Consider the following 13392-nt stretch of genomic DNA (forward strand, 5'->3'; position numbering starts at 1 on the left):
ACCAAGGTTCGTTGCAGCCACGACTTCATGCGCTCCAGTGATCCTCCCACCTCAGCCTCCCAAGTAGCTGGGGCCATAGGCACACACCATCACTCCCAGCTAATTTTTTTTTTTTTTTTTTTTTTTGAGACGGAGTCTCGCTCTGTCGCCCAGGCTGGAGTGCAGTGGCGCAATCTGGGCTCACTGCAAGCTCCGCCTCCCGGGTTCACGCCATTCTCCTGCCTCAGCCTCCCGAGTAGCTGGGACTACAGGCGCCCGCCCCTGTGCCCGGCTAATTTTTTCTATTTTTAGTAGAGACGGGGTTTTACCATGGTCTCGATCTCCTGACCTTGTGATCCGCCCACCTCGGCCTCCCAAAGTGCTGGGATTACAGGCGTGAGCCACCACGCCCGGCCCCAGCTAATTTTTTTTATTGTTGGTAGAGATGGGGTTTTGCCACGTTGCCCAGGCTGGTCTTGAACTCCCGGGTTTAGGTGATCCACCCGCCTTGGCCTCCCAAAGTGCTGGGATTACAGGCGTGAGCCACTGTGCCTGGCTGACTGCTAAATAATTTTACATATGTGTACACACATGCATACATATATGCTAGGAAAGGAACCTCAGAAATGTTTCCTTGATAGGAGAATATAATAACAAACATTTGGAGGTCACCAGCAGCAGCCTGGCTACCATAAAACATAACTGATATGATGCTCTGGTGATTATAAATAGACTCCAGCAAAGTGATTTTCAAACACTGGTGCGCGTGAGAATGCACTCCAGACTGCTAAAAATAAACATGTCCACCCCTTCCCCACGTCTACCAAATCAGGACCTGCAGGTAGCACTCCTGGGCATCTACCGGAAGCACCCCAGAAAGCTCACTAGTTTTCCTCCATATTGTACACCTTTCAGCTCCCCAATCCTCTCGGCACTTGTGTTTAATCTGGTGGTTAGTCAGCCCTTCTACTAAGAGCTGAACACCAACTGTTGTAGCTGTCCTTTCTAGAGGTTCTGTTTAATTCTTTTTCCAGCTTCCTGGCAATTTTTAATTTTACTTGTGTTTTAAGATCCTTCTCTTTTATCCATTTAATAGATAAGCTTAGGTATTTTATATCTACATCTGATCATTTCACATATTTGCAGGTTGTGACCTGCCATGTTTTTCTGCTGGCTCTCGCTCATGGTGGCTGCTTTTTTCATACGGTATATAATTTTTTTTTTTTTTTTACTGTGAGCTTGTATGCTGGAACTCTGTCTGAAGGAGTTCTCCAAGGCCCAGGCAAAGAGAGCACAGGCAGAAAGAGTTTATGTTTGTCCTTGCTAGGTGCTTAGACACAATTAGGTACCCCTAGGGGTTCATTCTCAGCGTGCAACTTCTAGGACCTTTCAAAGAGGCCCCAAGTCCACATGAGGGACAGTCAGTGGCTACACATTCTCAGAGGAGAATGTATCAGTCTCTACCTAGGGCAAAGGCTTGTGTGCCTCAAGAAGGAGGTTTTTTTCTAGTTTACCAGGTACCTTGGCGGAGACCTGGCTATCTCCTGGCCAGTTCCCCCACAGCATAGTCCCTATCCCCCAGGCCAAGTGATATGGTGTGGCTGTGTCCCCCACCCAAATCTCATCTTATATTCACACAGAAAATTACATTCATACAAAAAATTATGTTCATACAAAAAATTAGCCGGGCATGGTGGTGCATGCCTGTAATCTCAGCTACTTGGGAGGCTGAGACAGGAGAATCACTAGAACCCAGGAGGCAGAGGTTGCGGTAAGCTGAGATCATGCCATTGCACTCCAGCCTGGGCAATAAGAGTGAAACGGTCTCAAAAAATAAATAAATAAAATAAATAAAAAGTAAATAAACATGTACAGAGTACTTGAGGGCCAGGTACAGTTCTGTTTTATGGATATGAACATCCACATAACAACCCAATTACAAGCATAAAACTGAGGCCCAAAGAGGTTAAATAACTCTTCCTGGGGTCACATAGAAAGTGGCAGAGCAGGGATAGATAAGCGGGTAGCCTGGTTCAACGCCAGGCTGTAAAGAGTAAACAGTAAACACTGTTTACTGAATGGTGCTAAGGGAACATCAGACCTATGAGGTAAGTGCTATATGGTACAGAAACGGTACAGAAAGGCAGAGTGACTCATGCAGGACACACACCACGTAAACAGCGGGGCAAGGATCTGAGTGCACCAAGTCTTTACCCAGAAGCAGAGGTTTTGGTACTTGGGCAGTAATGACAAGAAGGGATTCCGGCTGGGCGCGGTGACTCACGCCTGCAATCCCAGCACTTTAGGAGGCCACAGCAGGCGGATCATTTGAGGTCAGGAGTTGGAGACCAGCCTGACCAACATGGTGAAACCACATCGCTACTAAAAATACAAAAATTAGCTGGGCGTGGTGGCGGGCACATGTAATCCCAGCTACATAGGAGGGCAAAAGCCTGGGCAACAAAGTTAGACTCCATCTCAAAAAAAAAAAAAAAAAAAAGAAAGGATTCCATGTATACCCCATCCTGTAGTAGCAACCAGATGGGCATGTCCCAGGCCTGGGCTCACCTATCCACTATCCTGTTGCATCCTCACGAGAATCCTGGGAGATAAGTTCTATTATTATCCCATTTGATAAATATGGAAATGGAGGCTCACAGAGGTCAAGCTGCCTGCTCAAAGTCACATGGCTAATAAGAGGCAGTGCCAAGATCCGAAGCCGAGAGTGCCTACTCTGTGGCAGACTGCCATCGGGGACTCCTTCGTATCATACCCTGTGCAGTCCTTTCCCACACTCACTGTAGTCTGTGCCTGGGGCTGCTTTGACCAATAGAGTGTGGTGGAAATGACGCTGGAAGGTTCTAGGCCTTGCCCTTAAATAACCTGCAGCTTCTGCTTCTTCCTGCATGAAAATTTGGCTGTTGGGGAGTCCTGAGCAGCCGTGTGAGATATTCAGCTACCCTGCAAGAGAGACCACGTGGAGAAGAGAGGCCTAGAGACGATGCTGAGAGGGAACCAACTGCCCAGTGCCAGTTCCAGATGACTCCAGCCCAGCCACCTCCGCCTGTACCTGGATAAGAGCCCGCCAAGCAGCAACCGGCAAAAGAACTGTCCGGTTGAGCCCAGGCAAGCCACAAAGGTAACAGAAACTAAGAGTGACTGGGTTTTTTGTTTGTCTTTTTAAGACAGGGTCTTGCTCTGTTGCCCAGGCTGGAGTGCTATGGCACGATCTTGGCTCACTGCAACCTCCACCTCTCTTGGGTTCAAGCGATTCTCCTACCTCAGCCTCCTGAGAAGCTGGGACCACAGGCATCCACTAAATTTTTATATTTTTAGTAGAGAAGGGGTTTTGCCATGTTGCCCAGGCTGATCTTGAACTCCTGGCCTGAAGTGATCCACCCACCTCAACCTCCCAAAGTGCTGAGATTACAGGCATGAGCCATTGCACCTGGCTAAGAGTTACTATGTTAAGCCACCAAGCTTTGGATCAGATGGCTATGAAGAAAAAGAAAGGCCGGGCGCGGTGGCTCAAGCCTGTAATCCCAGCACTTTGGGAGGCCAAGATGGGCGGATCACAAGGTCAGGAGATCGAGACCATCCTGGCTAACATGGTGAAACCCCGTCTCTACTAAAAATACAAAAAAACTAGCCGGGCGAGGTGGCGGGCGCCTGTAGTCTCAGCTACTCGGGAGGCTGAGGCAGGAGAATGGCGTAAACCCGGGAAGCGGAGCTTGCAGTGAGCTGAGATCCAGCCACTGCACTCCAGCCTGGGCGACAGAGCGAGACTCCTTCTCAAAAAAAAAAAAAAAAAAAAAAAGAAAAAGAAAACTGAAACCAAGTCCATGGGCTAAATTCATAATAATGGCCACAGAGCTGAGCACTTCTGAAAAAATGACCTCAGCAACCTGAACGAATGATTGTGGTGTATCCGTTTCCCACGGCCACTATAACAAACTACCACAAATGCAGTGGCTTAAAACAACCAAATTTATTATTATTTGAGACAGGGTCTTGCTCTATCACCCAGGCTGGAGTGCAGTGGTGCGGTCACAGCTCACTGCAGCCTCATTCTCCTGGGCTCAAGCAATCCTGCCCCAGCCTCCTGAGTGGCTAAAACTATAGGCATGCATCACCATGCCCCACTAATTTTTTTTTATTTTTAGTAGAGACAAGGTCTCGCTGTGTTGCCCAGGCTGGTCTTGAAACCCTGGGTTCAAGTGATCCTCCTGCCTCGGCCTTCTAAAATGCTGGGATAACAGGCGTGAGCCACCACACCTGTCCTAAATTTATTATTTTACAGTTCCAGAAGTCAGAAGTCTGAAATGGGGGCCAGGTGTGGTGGCTCACGCCTGTAATCCCTGCACCTTGGGAGGCCAAGGCGGGTGGATCACCTGAGTTCAAGACCAGCCTAGCCAACATGGTGAAACCCTATCTCTACTAAAAATACAAAAAATTAGCCAGGTGTGGTGGCGGGTGCCTATAATCCCAGCTACTCAGGGGACTGAGGCAGGAGAATCGCTTGAACCCAGGAGGCAGAGGTTGCAGTAAGTTGAGATCATGCCACTGCACTGCAGCCTGGGCAACAAGAGTGAAACTCCATCTCAAAAAAAAAAAAAAAAAAGTCCAAAATGGCTTTCACTAGGCTAATCTCAAGGTGTCTGCAGGGCTGTGTTCCTTTCTGGAGTCTCCAGTGGAGAATCCATCTCCTTGGCTTGGCTTTTCCAGCTTCCAGAGGCTGCCCACATTCCTTGGCTCATGCCTTCCTTCCTCCATCTTCAAGGCCAGCAAGGCAACATCCCTCAAATCATTCCCTCTCTTGCCTCCCTCTTTCCCTTATAAAGACCCCTATGATCACGCTGACCTCACCTACGTAATTCAGGATCATCTCCGCATCCCCAAATCCTTAATTTGATCACATCTGCAAAGTCACCTTTGCTGTGCATGGTAACATACTCAACAGGTTCTTGGGATTAGGATGTGGACATCTTTGGGGGACCCGTCACTCTACTGCCTAGTGTGTGTGATAAACCAGGAAAGGGACCAGTGCACTCCAAAGGAATAAACAGAGATGAGCTGGAATTTTCCCACTGCCCAGAGACATCTCACAGCCTCCCTGGGTGTACCAAAAGTGAACTTTGCAGGCGTGGCCTCAACCTGCCTAGCATCACCAACCTCCTCTACTTTCAGGTTAAAATAATTTAAACAAAGGAATTCTGTGTTTAAAAAGATCTCTGCCTCCCCAGCAGGGTGCACCATCGATGATTTATGCTTCTAGCGTGTACTATTCTTTCCTCAGGCAGCCACAGCTACTGCTGCAGCCTCTCCTGTGAGACAGCTGGGCCCAGCCCGCTGAGTCAAAAGTATCTCAGTCAAAGGTACAGATACTGGATTTATTGGTCAGCTCGGGACGCCTGACCTGAGAGAACGCAGGGCCACCAGTGCACCCTGGGAAATTCCAATTGCCATGGCTGGGGGCCAGAGCAAGGGGCAATTAGCAGTGTGAAGACATTAATGATGTAATTAAAATGTGTAAATTTAAGAAGCCAGTACATCGCAATATCCGGTAGCATCTCCAACTCGACCTGTCCCTAACTGAGCTCCAGGTCTTTCTGTCCAACCTGCCCCTTCTCCAGTCGGCCATCTCACACCCAATCCATGGGAGATCCTGCCGGCTCTACCTTGTAAACAAATCTACTTGTTATTCATCACGAAGAGGAAAAGGAAAGTTTCTCGACATGGTTACACCTTAACCAAGCGATTCAAATCACCATCACAAATGACGGAACAAACAGACCTCAGGAGCCCCCTGAAGGGATGGCCTTAGGAGGCACCTCGAGTCTGTGGTGCTCCCGCCAAACATGTTCAACATGAATCCAATCAGGGGAAGCAATCAGGAGACTCCAGACAGCGGGACACACTATCAATCAGAGGACTGGCTCCGATGCCAATGTCATAAAAAACAAACGCAGGTATACTATTCTACGGCAGGGTCAGCAAACTCTTCCTGTAAAGGGGCAGAGAGTAAATATTTTAGATTCTGAGGCCGGGCGAGGTGGCTCACGCCTGTAATCCTGAAACCTCTCTTTGCAAAATTATGACTGACACAGTGAAAGAGATCTAACTTAACTGACTTCATCTTGCTTCCAACCTCTAAGCTGTCCTTGTACATTCCTGAGCAAAGGCTGAACTAACTTTGGGAGAAACTTATAGTTTATAGTTTAAACAAACATAGTGCCTGGCGCAGTGGCTCACCCCTGTAATCCCAGCACTTTGGGAGGCCGAGGCGGGTGGATCATGAGGTCAGGGGTTCGAGACCAGCCTGACCAATATGGTGAAACCCCGTCTCTACTAAAAATACAAAAATTAGCCAGGCACAGCAGCAAGCGCCTGTAATCCCAGCTACTCGAAAGGCTGAGGCAGGAGAATCGCTTGAACCCAGGAGACAGACGTTGCAGTGAGCCGAGATGGCACCATTGCACTCCAGCCTGGGTGTCGGAGTGAGACTCTGTCTCAAAAATAAGTAAATAAATAAATAATAAAATAAAATAGAACTCTGATCTTGTCCCTCTTCTGCACAGAACCCTCCAGTGAGTCCTGTTCCACTCAGAGTAAAGCCAAGGCATTTGCAGTGACCCACAGGCCCCATACAAACCGTCCCCCTTTCCCGTCATCAGTTTCCTCTGTACTGTGTGCCAGGCACGCTCATGCCTGTGTGCACGCGGGATCCTCTGGGCTGGAACGCCTCTTCCCCCAGATACCAAGGCTGCTCGTTCCCTCCCTCCTTTGCATATTTTCAGTGAGTTCTCCCTGATAATCCTATCTACGCTTATAGCCTTCCTTTAAATATTCCTTGTTCTACAACCCTGATTTTTTCTCCTAGAGTAATTATTGCTATCTAATATATTTCATATTTTAACTTTTTTTTTTTTTTTCCCGAGATGGAATCTCACTCTGTCACCCAGGCTGGAGTGCAGTGGTGCAATCTCAGCTCACTGCAAACTCTGCCTCTTGGGTTCAAGCGATTCTCCTGCCTAAGCCTCCCGAGTATCTGGATTACAGGCGCCTGCCACCATGCCTGGCTAAGTTTTGTAGTTTTAGTAGAGATGGGGTTTCGCCATGTTGCCTAGGCTGGTCTCAAACTCCTGACCTCAAGCGATCCGCCCGCCTCAGCCTCCCAAAGTGCTGGGATTACAGGCGTGAGCCACTGGGCCCAGCCAACTATTTATTTCATTTACTGTCTGGCTTCCTCCACAATAATGTAAGGTACCTGACAGCAAGATGTTTTGCTTTTTCCTGCCTGTTGTATCTATAACATCTACATGACAGCCATGACCCTATGCCAGGCACTGACTTAACATTTTATATCCATTTACTTAATCCTCACAACAACACAATAAATATTATTTACAGCATAATGCACATATAGCATATACACAAAATGAGAATAATAATAGCATCTACCTCATCATAATTGGTGAGGACCCAATGGCAGAGGCTGAGAGGTGCTCAAGACAAGCCTTGGCACCAAATACGAGCCCAGTGAATGTGACTATTACATAACACCCACTGTACAGAAGTGGAAATTGAAGCTAAGAGGGGCTAAAGGACATACCCAAAGTCACCAGTCTGGGTAGGGATTCAAACCTATGTCAGTCTGACTCCAGAAGCCATTTTCTTTCTTTTTTTTTTTGAGATGGAGTCTCGCTCTGTCACCCAGTCTGGAGTGCAGTGGTGCGATCTCGGCTCACTGCAACCTCCGCCTCCTGTGTTCAAGTGATTCTTCTGCCTCAGCCTCCTGAGTAGCTGGGATTACAGGTGCGTGCCACCACGCCTGGCTAATTTTTGTATTTTTAGTAGAGAAGGGGTTTCACCATGTTGGTCAGGCGGGTCTCTAACTCCTGACATTGTGATCCGCCCGCCTTGGCCTCCCAAAGTGCTGGGATTACAGGCGTGCCCGGACATTTTTTTTTTTTTTTGAGACAGAGTTTCACTCTCGTTGCCCAGGCTAGAGTGCAGTGGCACGATCTCTGCTCACTGCAATGCCTGCCTACCGGGTGCAAGCGATTCTCCTGCCTCAGGGTCCCAAGTGGGATTACAGATATGCGCCACCATGCCTGGCTAATTTTGTATTTTTAGCAGAGACGGGGTTTCTCCACGTTGGTCAGGCTGGTCTCTAACTCCCGACCTCAGGTGACCCGCCCACCTAGGCCTCCCAAAGTGCTGGGATTATAGGTGGGAGGCACCGCGCCTGGCCCAGAAATCTTTTTATTTATTTATTTATTTATTTATTTATTTATTTATTGAGACAGAGTCTCGCTCTGTTGCCCAGGCTGGAGTGCAGTGGCGTGATCTCAGCTCACTGCAACCTCTGCCTCCTGGGTTCAAGCAATTCTCCTGCATCAGCCTCCCAAGTATCTGGGACTACAGGTATGTGCCACCACGCTTGCCTAATTTTGTATTTTTAGTAGAGATGGGGTTTCACCATGTTGGCCAGGCTGGTCTTGAACTCCTGATCTCGTGATCCACCCACCTCCGCCTTCCAAAGTGCTGGGATTACAGGCGTGAGCCACTGCGTTCGGCTCCAGAAGCCATTTTTAAAACCACAATGCTAAGAATGTCACAGTGTTTGGAAGACAGGCAGAGACAGGAAACAAACTGGGTCTAGGAATTCAGTGTCCAAAGTCCTGCCTCTGGCACAAATCTCTGCGTATGACCTGAGCAATTAACTTCTGCCCTCAAGGCCTCCATTTTCCCTTCTATAAACCAGAGGAAGTCATTCCTCTTTCTGGACATGGGGACAAAACAGTTGTGGGGGTCAAATGAGATGGCTAACAGGAAAGCACTGTGGTAACCGTGAAATCTAATACTTTCCCATTCTAAGAGCTGCAGCCCCAACAATGACCCCATCAAACACCGAAGAACCAAGAATTCTGGGCCCTGGAAAGCAAACTTTAAGCATCCAAACTTACAGAGGGGAAAAAAGGTACACTCCCTTAACTATGTAGGCCTTGTATGTGGTCCTCTCTCTGCCCCATTGCTTTCCTTGCTCCTTGTCCTGGTGTTGTCCTCACCCTTCAGGTCCCAGTTCAGATGTCTCCCCTGCCAGGAAGCCCTCCCTGAACCCCATGCCACATCAGGTGCCCAGTGAGCTCCCCCATCTCAGCTCTGCCCACTGTCGGGGGATACATCCATCCCCTGCTGGACTAGGAATTCCTTGAGGGCACAGATTGGTGCTGGCTTGGTCCCTGCTGTTTCGCCAGCATTGCCAGCACAAGACCTGACACAGGGCAGAAGCTCACAAAATACTAGCTAAAGGAAGTAATGAATGGATGGAGGGATGAATGGTGTGTAACCGCCCAAGGGGTTCACCTTGCCCGCTGCCTAGACAGAGCTGATTCATCAAGGCAGGAGAACTGCAAGACAAAGCAATTCACGCCGAGTTGGCTGTGCGGGAGGGTTTTTTGTTTGTTTGAGACAGAGTCTCGCTCTGCTGCCCAGACTGGAGTGCAGTGGCACAATTTCGGCTCACTGCGACCTCTGCCTCCCAGGTTCAGCAATTCTCCTGCCTCAGCCTCCTGAGTAGATGAGACTACAGATGTGTGCCACCACACCCAGCTAATCTTTGTATTTTTAGTAGAGACGGGGTTTCACTACGTTGGTCAGGCTGGTCTCGAACTCCTGACCTCGAGATCCGCCCATCTTAGCCTCCCAAAGTGCTGGAATTACAGGTGTGAGCCACCGCACCCAGCCAGGAGTTTTACTATTACTCAAATCAGTCTCCCTGAGCATTCAGGGAGCATATATATATATATTTTTCTTTAGATGGAGTTTCACTCTTTCGCCTGGGCTGGAGTGAAGCGACGTGACCTTGGCTAACTGCAATCTCCATCCCTGGGTTCAAGTGATTCTCATGCCCCAGCCTCCCGAGTAGCTGGGATTATAGGCGCCGCCACCATGCCCGCCTAACTTTTGTATTTTTAGTAGAGATGGGGTTTCACCATGTTGGCCAGGCTGGTTGCAAACTCCTGACCTCAGGTGATCCACCTGCGTCAGCCTCCCAAAGTGCTAGGATTACAGGCCTGAGCCCATGGGCCCAGCTGGAGCAGAGTTTCTAAGGATAACTTGGTGGGTGGGGGAAGCCAGTGAGCCAGGAATGCTGATTGGTCAGATATAAAATCACAGGGAGTCCCAGCAGTCTTCCTGCGCTCAGTCAGTGGCCCCCGTGCGTGGGGGCCACAAGATCAGATGGGCCAGTTTATTGATCTAGGTAAGGCCAGAGGATCCATCAAGTGCAGGGTCTGCAGAATATCTCAAGCACTGATCTTAGGAGCAGTTTAGGGAGGGTCAGAATCTTGTAGCCTCCAACTGCATGACTCCTAAACCATAATTTCTTATCTTGTGGATAACGTTAGTCCTACAAAGGCAATCTAGTCCCCAGACAAGAAGGAGGTCTGCTTTGGGAAAGGGCTGTTACCATGTTTGTTTAAACTAGAAACTAAATCTCTCCCAGTTAGTTCAGCCTTCGCCCAGGAATGAACAAGGATAGCTTGGAGGTTAGAAGCAAGATGGAGTCAGTTAAGTTAAATCTCTTTCACTGTGTCAGTCATAATTTTGCAAAGGCGGTTTCAGTGGTTCTCCGACCCAGCCAATTATGTTAAATTCCCTTATGTCCCACGTAGCACACAGCTCACCTTTTTAAAGTAGTTTATATTTTGGGTGTTTACTATGCCCTTTATTTCTATTTATTTATTATTTTTTGAGACAGTCTTGCTGTGTCGCCCAGGCTAGAATGGCACAATCTAGGCTCACTGCAGCCTCCACCTACAGGGTTCCAGCGATTCTCCTGCCTCAGCCTCCCAAGTAGCTGGAACTACAGGCGTGCGCTACCACATCCAGCTAATTTTGGTATATTTTGTACATACGGGATTTCACTATGTTGGCCAGGCTGGTCTCGAACTCCTGGTCTCATGTGATCCGCCCGCCTCGGCCTCCCAAAGTGCCGGTATTACAGGTGTGAGCCACCGCGCCGGACCTTACTATGCCCTTTAGATCTGAGCTCGGGCAGCCCCCTCTAGGCAGCCCTGCTGGCCTCAGGTCCTTGGGTCAGGAGCTCCTCTGAGCTCCGGGGCTCCCACTTTCCCGACCACTCTGGGTTGACAGTGATGGATCAGGAGTGTATCTCCCAGTGCTGAGCAAAAAGGCCGCATAGTCTCTCTACCGAATGAAAGGACGGCGTATGAGCGCATTAATGAGTACACAGATGAACGTCCTCTCTGGTTCAAAGTCCTTTTCCAGATTCCCAGGCCACGCCTCCAGACTTCACCCCCGAACCATGCCCCTAATCCAGACTTACTGCCTACAGTAAAACTGAGGCACGTCGACGTCCTAAACGGAGGATATACAAGCACCTCCCAGATCAGGGGAAACTGAGGCACAGGGTGGAGCTTTTGTTTTTGTTTTTTTGTTTTTGTTTTGTTTTTCTTTTTTGAGACGGAGTCTCGCTCTGTCGCCCAGGCTGGAGTGCAGTGGCCGGATCTCAGCTCACTGCAAGCTCCGCCTCCCGGGTTTACGCCATTCTCCGGCCTCAGCCTCCCGAGTAGCTGAGACTACAGGCGCCCGCCACCTCGCCCGGCTAGTTTTTTTTGTATTTCTTAGTAGAGACGGGGTTTCATCGTGTTAGCCAGGATGGTCTCGATCTCCTGACCTCGTGATCCACCCGTCTCGGCCTCCCAAAGTGCTGGGATTACAGGCTTGAGCCACCGCGCCCGGCAGGGTGGAGCTTTTGAAACGAAGTTGCCCAAGGACGGCCGGGCAAAGGACCCCGTCCGGTTTCTCCTCAGCCCCTCCCCTAGTTCCTCTATCCTGGAAAGCTCCGTCTAAATTTCTCCCATCCCTCACACTATTGGTTTAACAGGGCATCAGTCTCCAAGTGCTCTTCCTCTATTGGCTGGCATTTCCTACTCACGCGGCGGCCCCCTGACCCGCCCCCTTACGCCCCGCCCCGCCCTCACTATTGGGCCACCCGCACGCCCCTCTATCAGGAACCCTCCCTATTGGCCACTGGACTTTGCCGGTTCGGGCTGTGATTCGTCGTAAACAGAAGTCCATCCCCTGAGCAACCACCTGAGAGGGGTTGGAGAAAGGAAAAAGGTTGGAGGGAATTCGGGTCAGACTCACGTTGAGCCGGCGGGAGGCAGATATAGGTCTTGAAGAACTCGCTTCGGCGGGCGGCCTCCTTAATGCGGTTGGCAAGCGGCTTGCTGACCTGCCGGATGCCCAAGTATAGCAGCTTCGCCATAGGGAACGCGCCCACCACCATCTTGGCGGTCTCACAGGGCACGCGCAACCCTGCTGACTGGGCGGGGCGCCTCAACCTCTTCACTCCTCCCCCGCCCTCTCGTGGCCATGCGTGCGTCAGTACGTATGTACGTATGCTCGGGGGAAACTGCAGAGGCGCACCCTGACGTCACCCCGTCGACGCTGACGTACCGGCGTCCGTTCGCTGAATATGCAAATATACACGGAAGTGAGGCGGGTCGGGGGGCGGTGCCGTTAACGGATGCTGGAAGGCGCGTGGATTCCCACGCCCGCCTTGGCCGACGTCACTGTGCTCCTTCGTGATGTCATGTACCGAGTTGGCGTCCCCACCCAAAGGAGGCTCTTAATTAGTCCTAATTAGTCCTATGAGCCCCAAATACACCTTGCTCAGCAAGCTAGGGCTCTCATTGGGATTAAGAGGAAGCCACGTAGCCATACAGACTTTGGTTGTATGGCTCTGTCATGCCTCTGGGATCCATGACAGAGGATCCCAGCTCTGTCATTTCCTCGCTGTGTAATATTAGATGAGTGGCATAACCTGTCTGGACTTCAGTATTACCGTCTACCAAATGGGAATCCTAATAGCACTTGCCTCTTTGTGTTGTTGTGAGGCTTCTGCGCTAATCTTGAGTGTAAAACAGTAGACCATGAGAAGTGGTTAGAATGGTGCCAGTCATATAGTTAAGCACTCAGTAAATAGCCCTTCTTACTATACAGGTAATGATTGCATTATTATTGCTAACTCCAGGCTGAGGGTGCATTTCGCCCCCAGAAGCAGCGAATACAACCCTTTCCCAAGTAACTGACAAAGAAACTGAGGCCCAGAGTGGGGCAGGGGGTCGCAGAATATTCCTGCAGAGGTTGATATCCTAGCATCTTGGCTAATAAAACCATACCCGTTCTCAAGCAACCCAACTTCCTTCATTAGGAGGTAGGGTCCCCAGGGAGCTAGTTCAGAAATAAGTTTAAGGACATGTCCCAGACTGTCCTTTCTTACCCAGCAGGGAGTAAAATCATATAAACAATGTCAGGAAGGGGTTGAGAGAAATTCCTGGATGATGGAGTGCTGGTGGGTAATTGAGAGATTCTGGGAGG

The 13392-nt window shown here is 49.7% G+C and overlaps 1 protein-coding gene across 2 annotated transcripts in view; it reads right to left on the reverse strand.

The window, feature by feature from the left end:
• The window catches only part of LOC105478549 (outer mitochondrial membrane lipid metabolism regulator OPA3), a 61784-nt gene extending 49329 nt beyond the window's left edge, over positions 1-12455 (reverse strand). Inside the window, exon 1 of one of the 2 annotated variants that reach the window (XM_011735966.3) lies at positions 12157-12455. In XM_011735966.3, the coding sequence (XP_011734268.1) occupies positions 12157-12298 (142 nt within the window). In that variant the 5' untranslated portion in view covers positions 12299-12455. The remainder of the gene's footprint in view (positions 1-12156) is intronic. The other variant, XM_011735967.2, reaches the window with a different exon arrangement.
• Between the last annotated feature and the right edge of the window lie 937 nt (positions 12456-13392).

Source organism: Macaca nemestrina, chromosome 20 (genome assembly GCF_043159975.1).
Source record: "Macaca nemestrina isolate mMacNem1 chromosome 20, mMacNem.hap1, whole genome shotgun sequence".
NCBI classification, from domain to species: domain Eukaryota; kingdom Metazoa; phylum Chordata; class Mammalia; order Primates; family Cercopithecidae; genus Macaca; species Macaca nemestrina.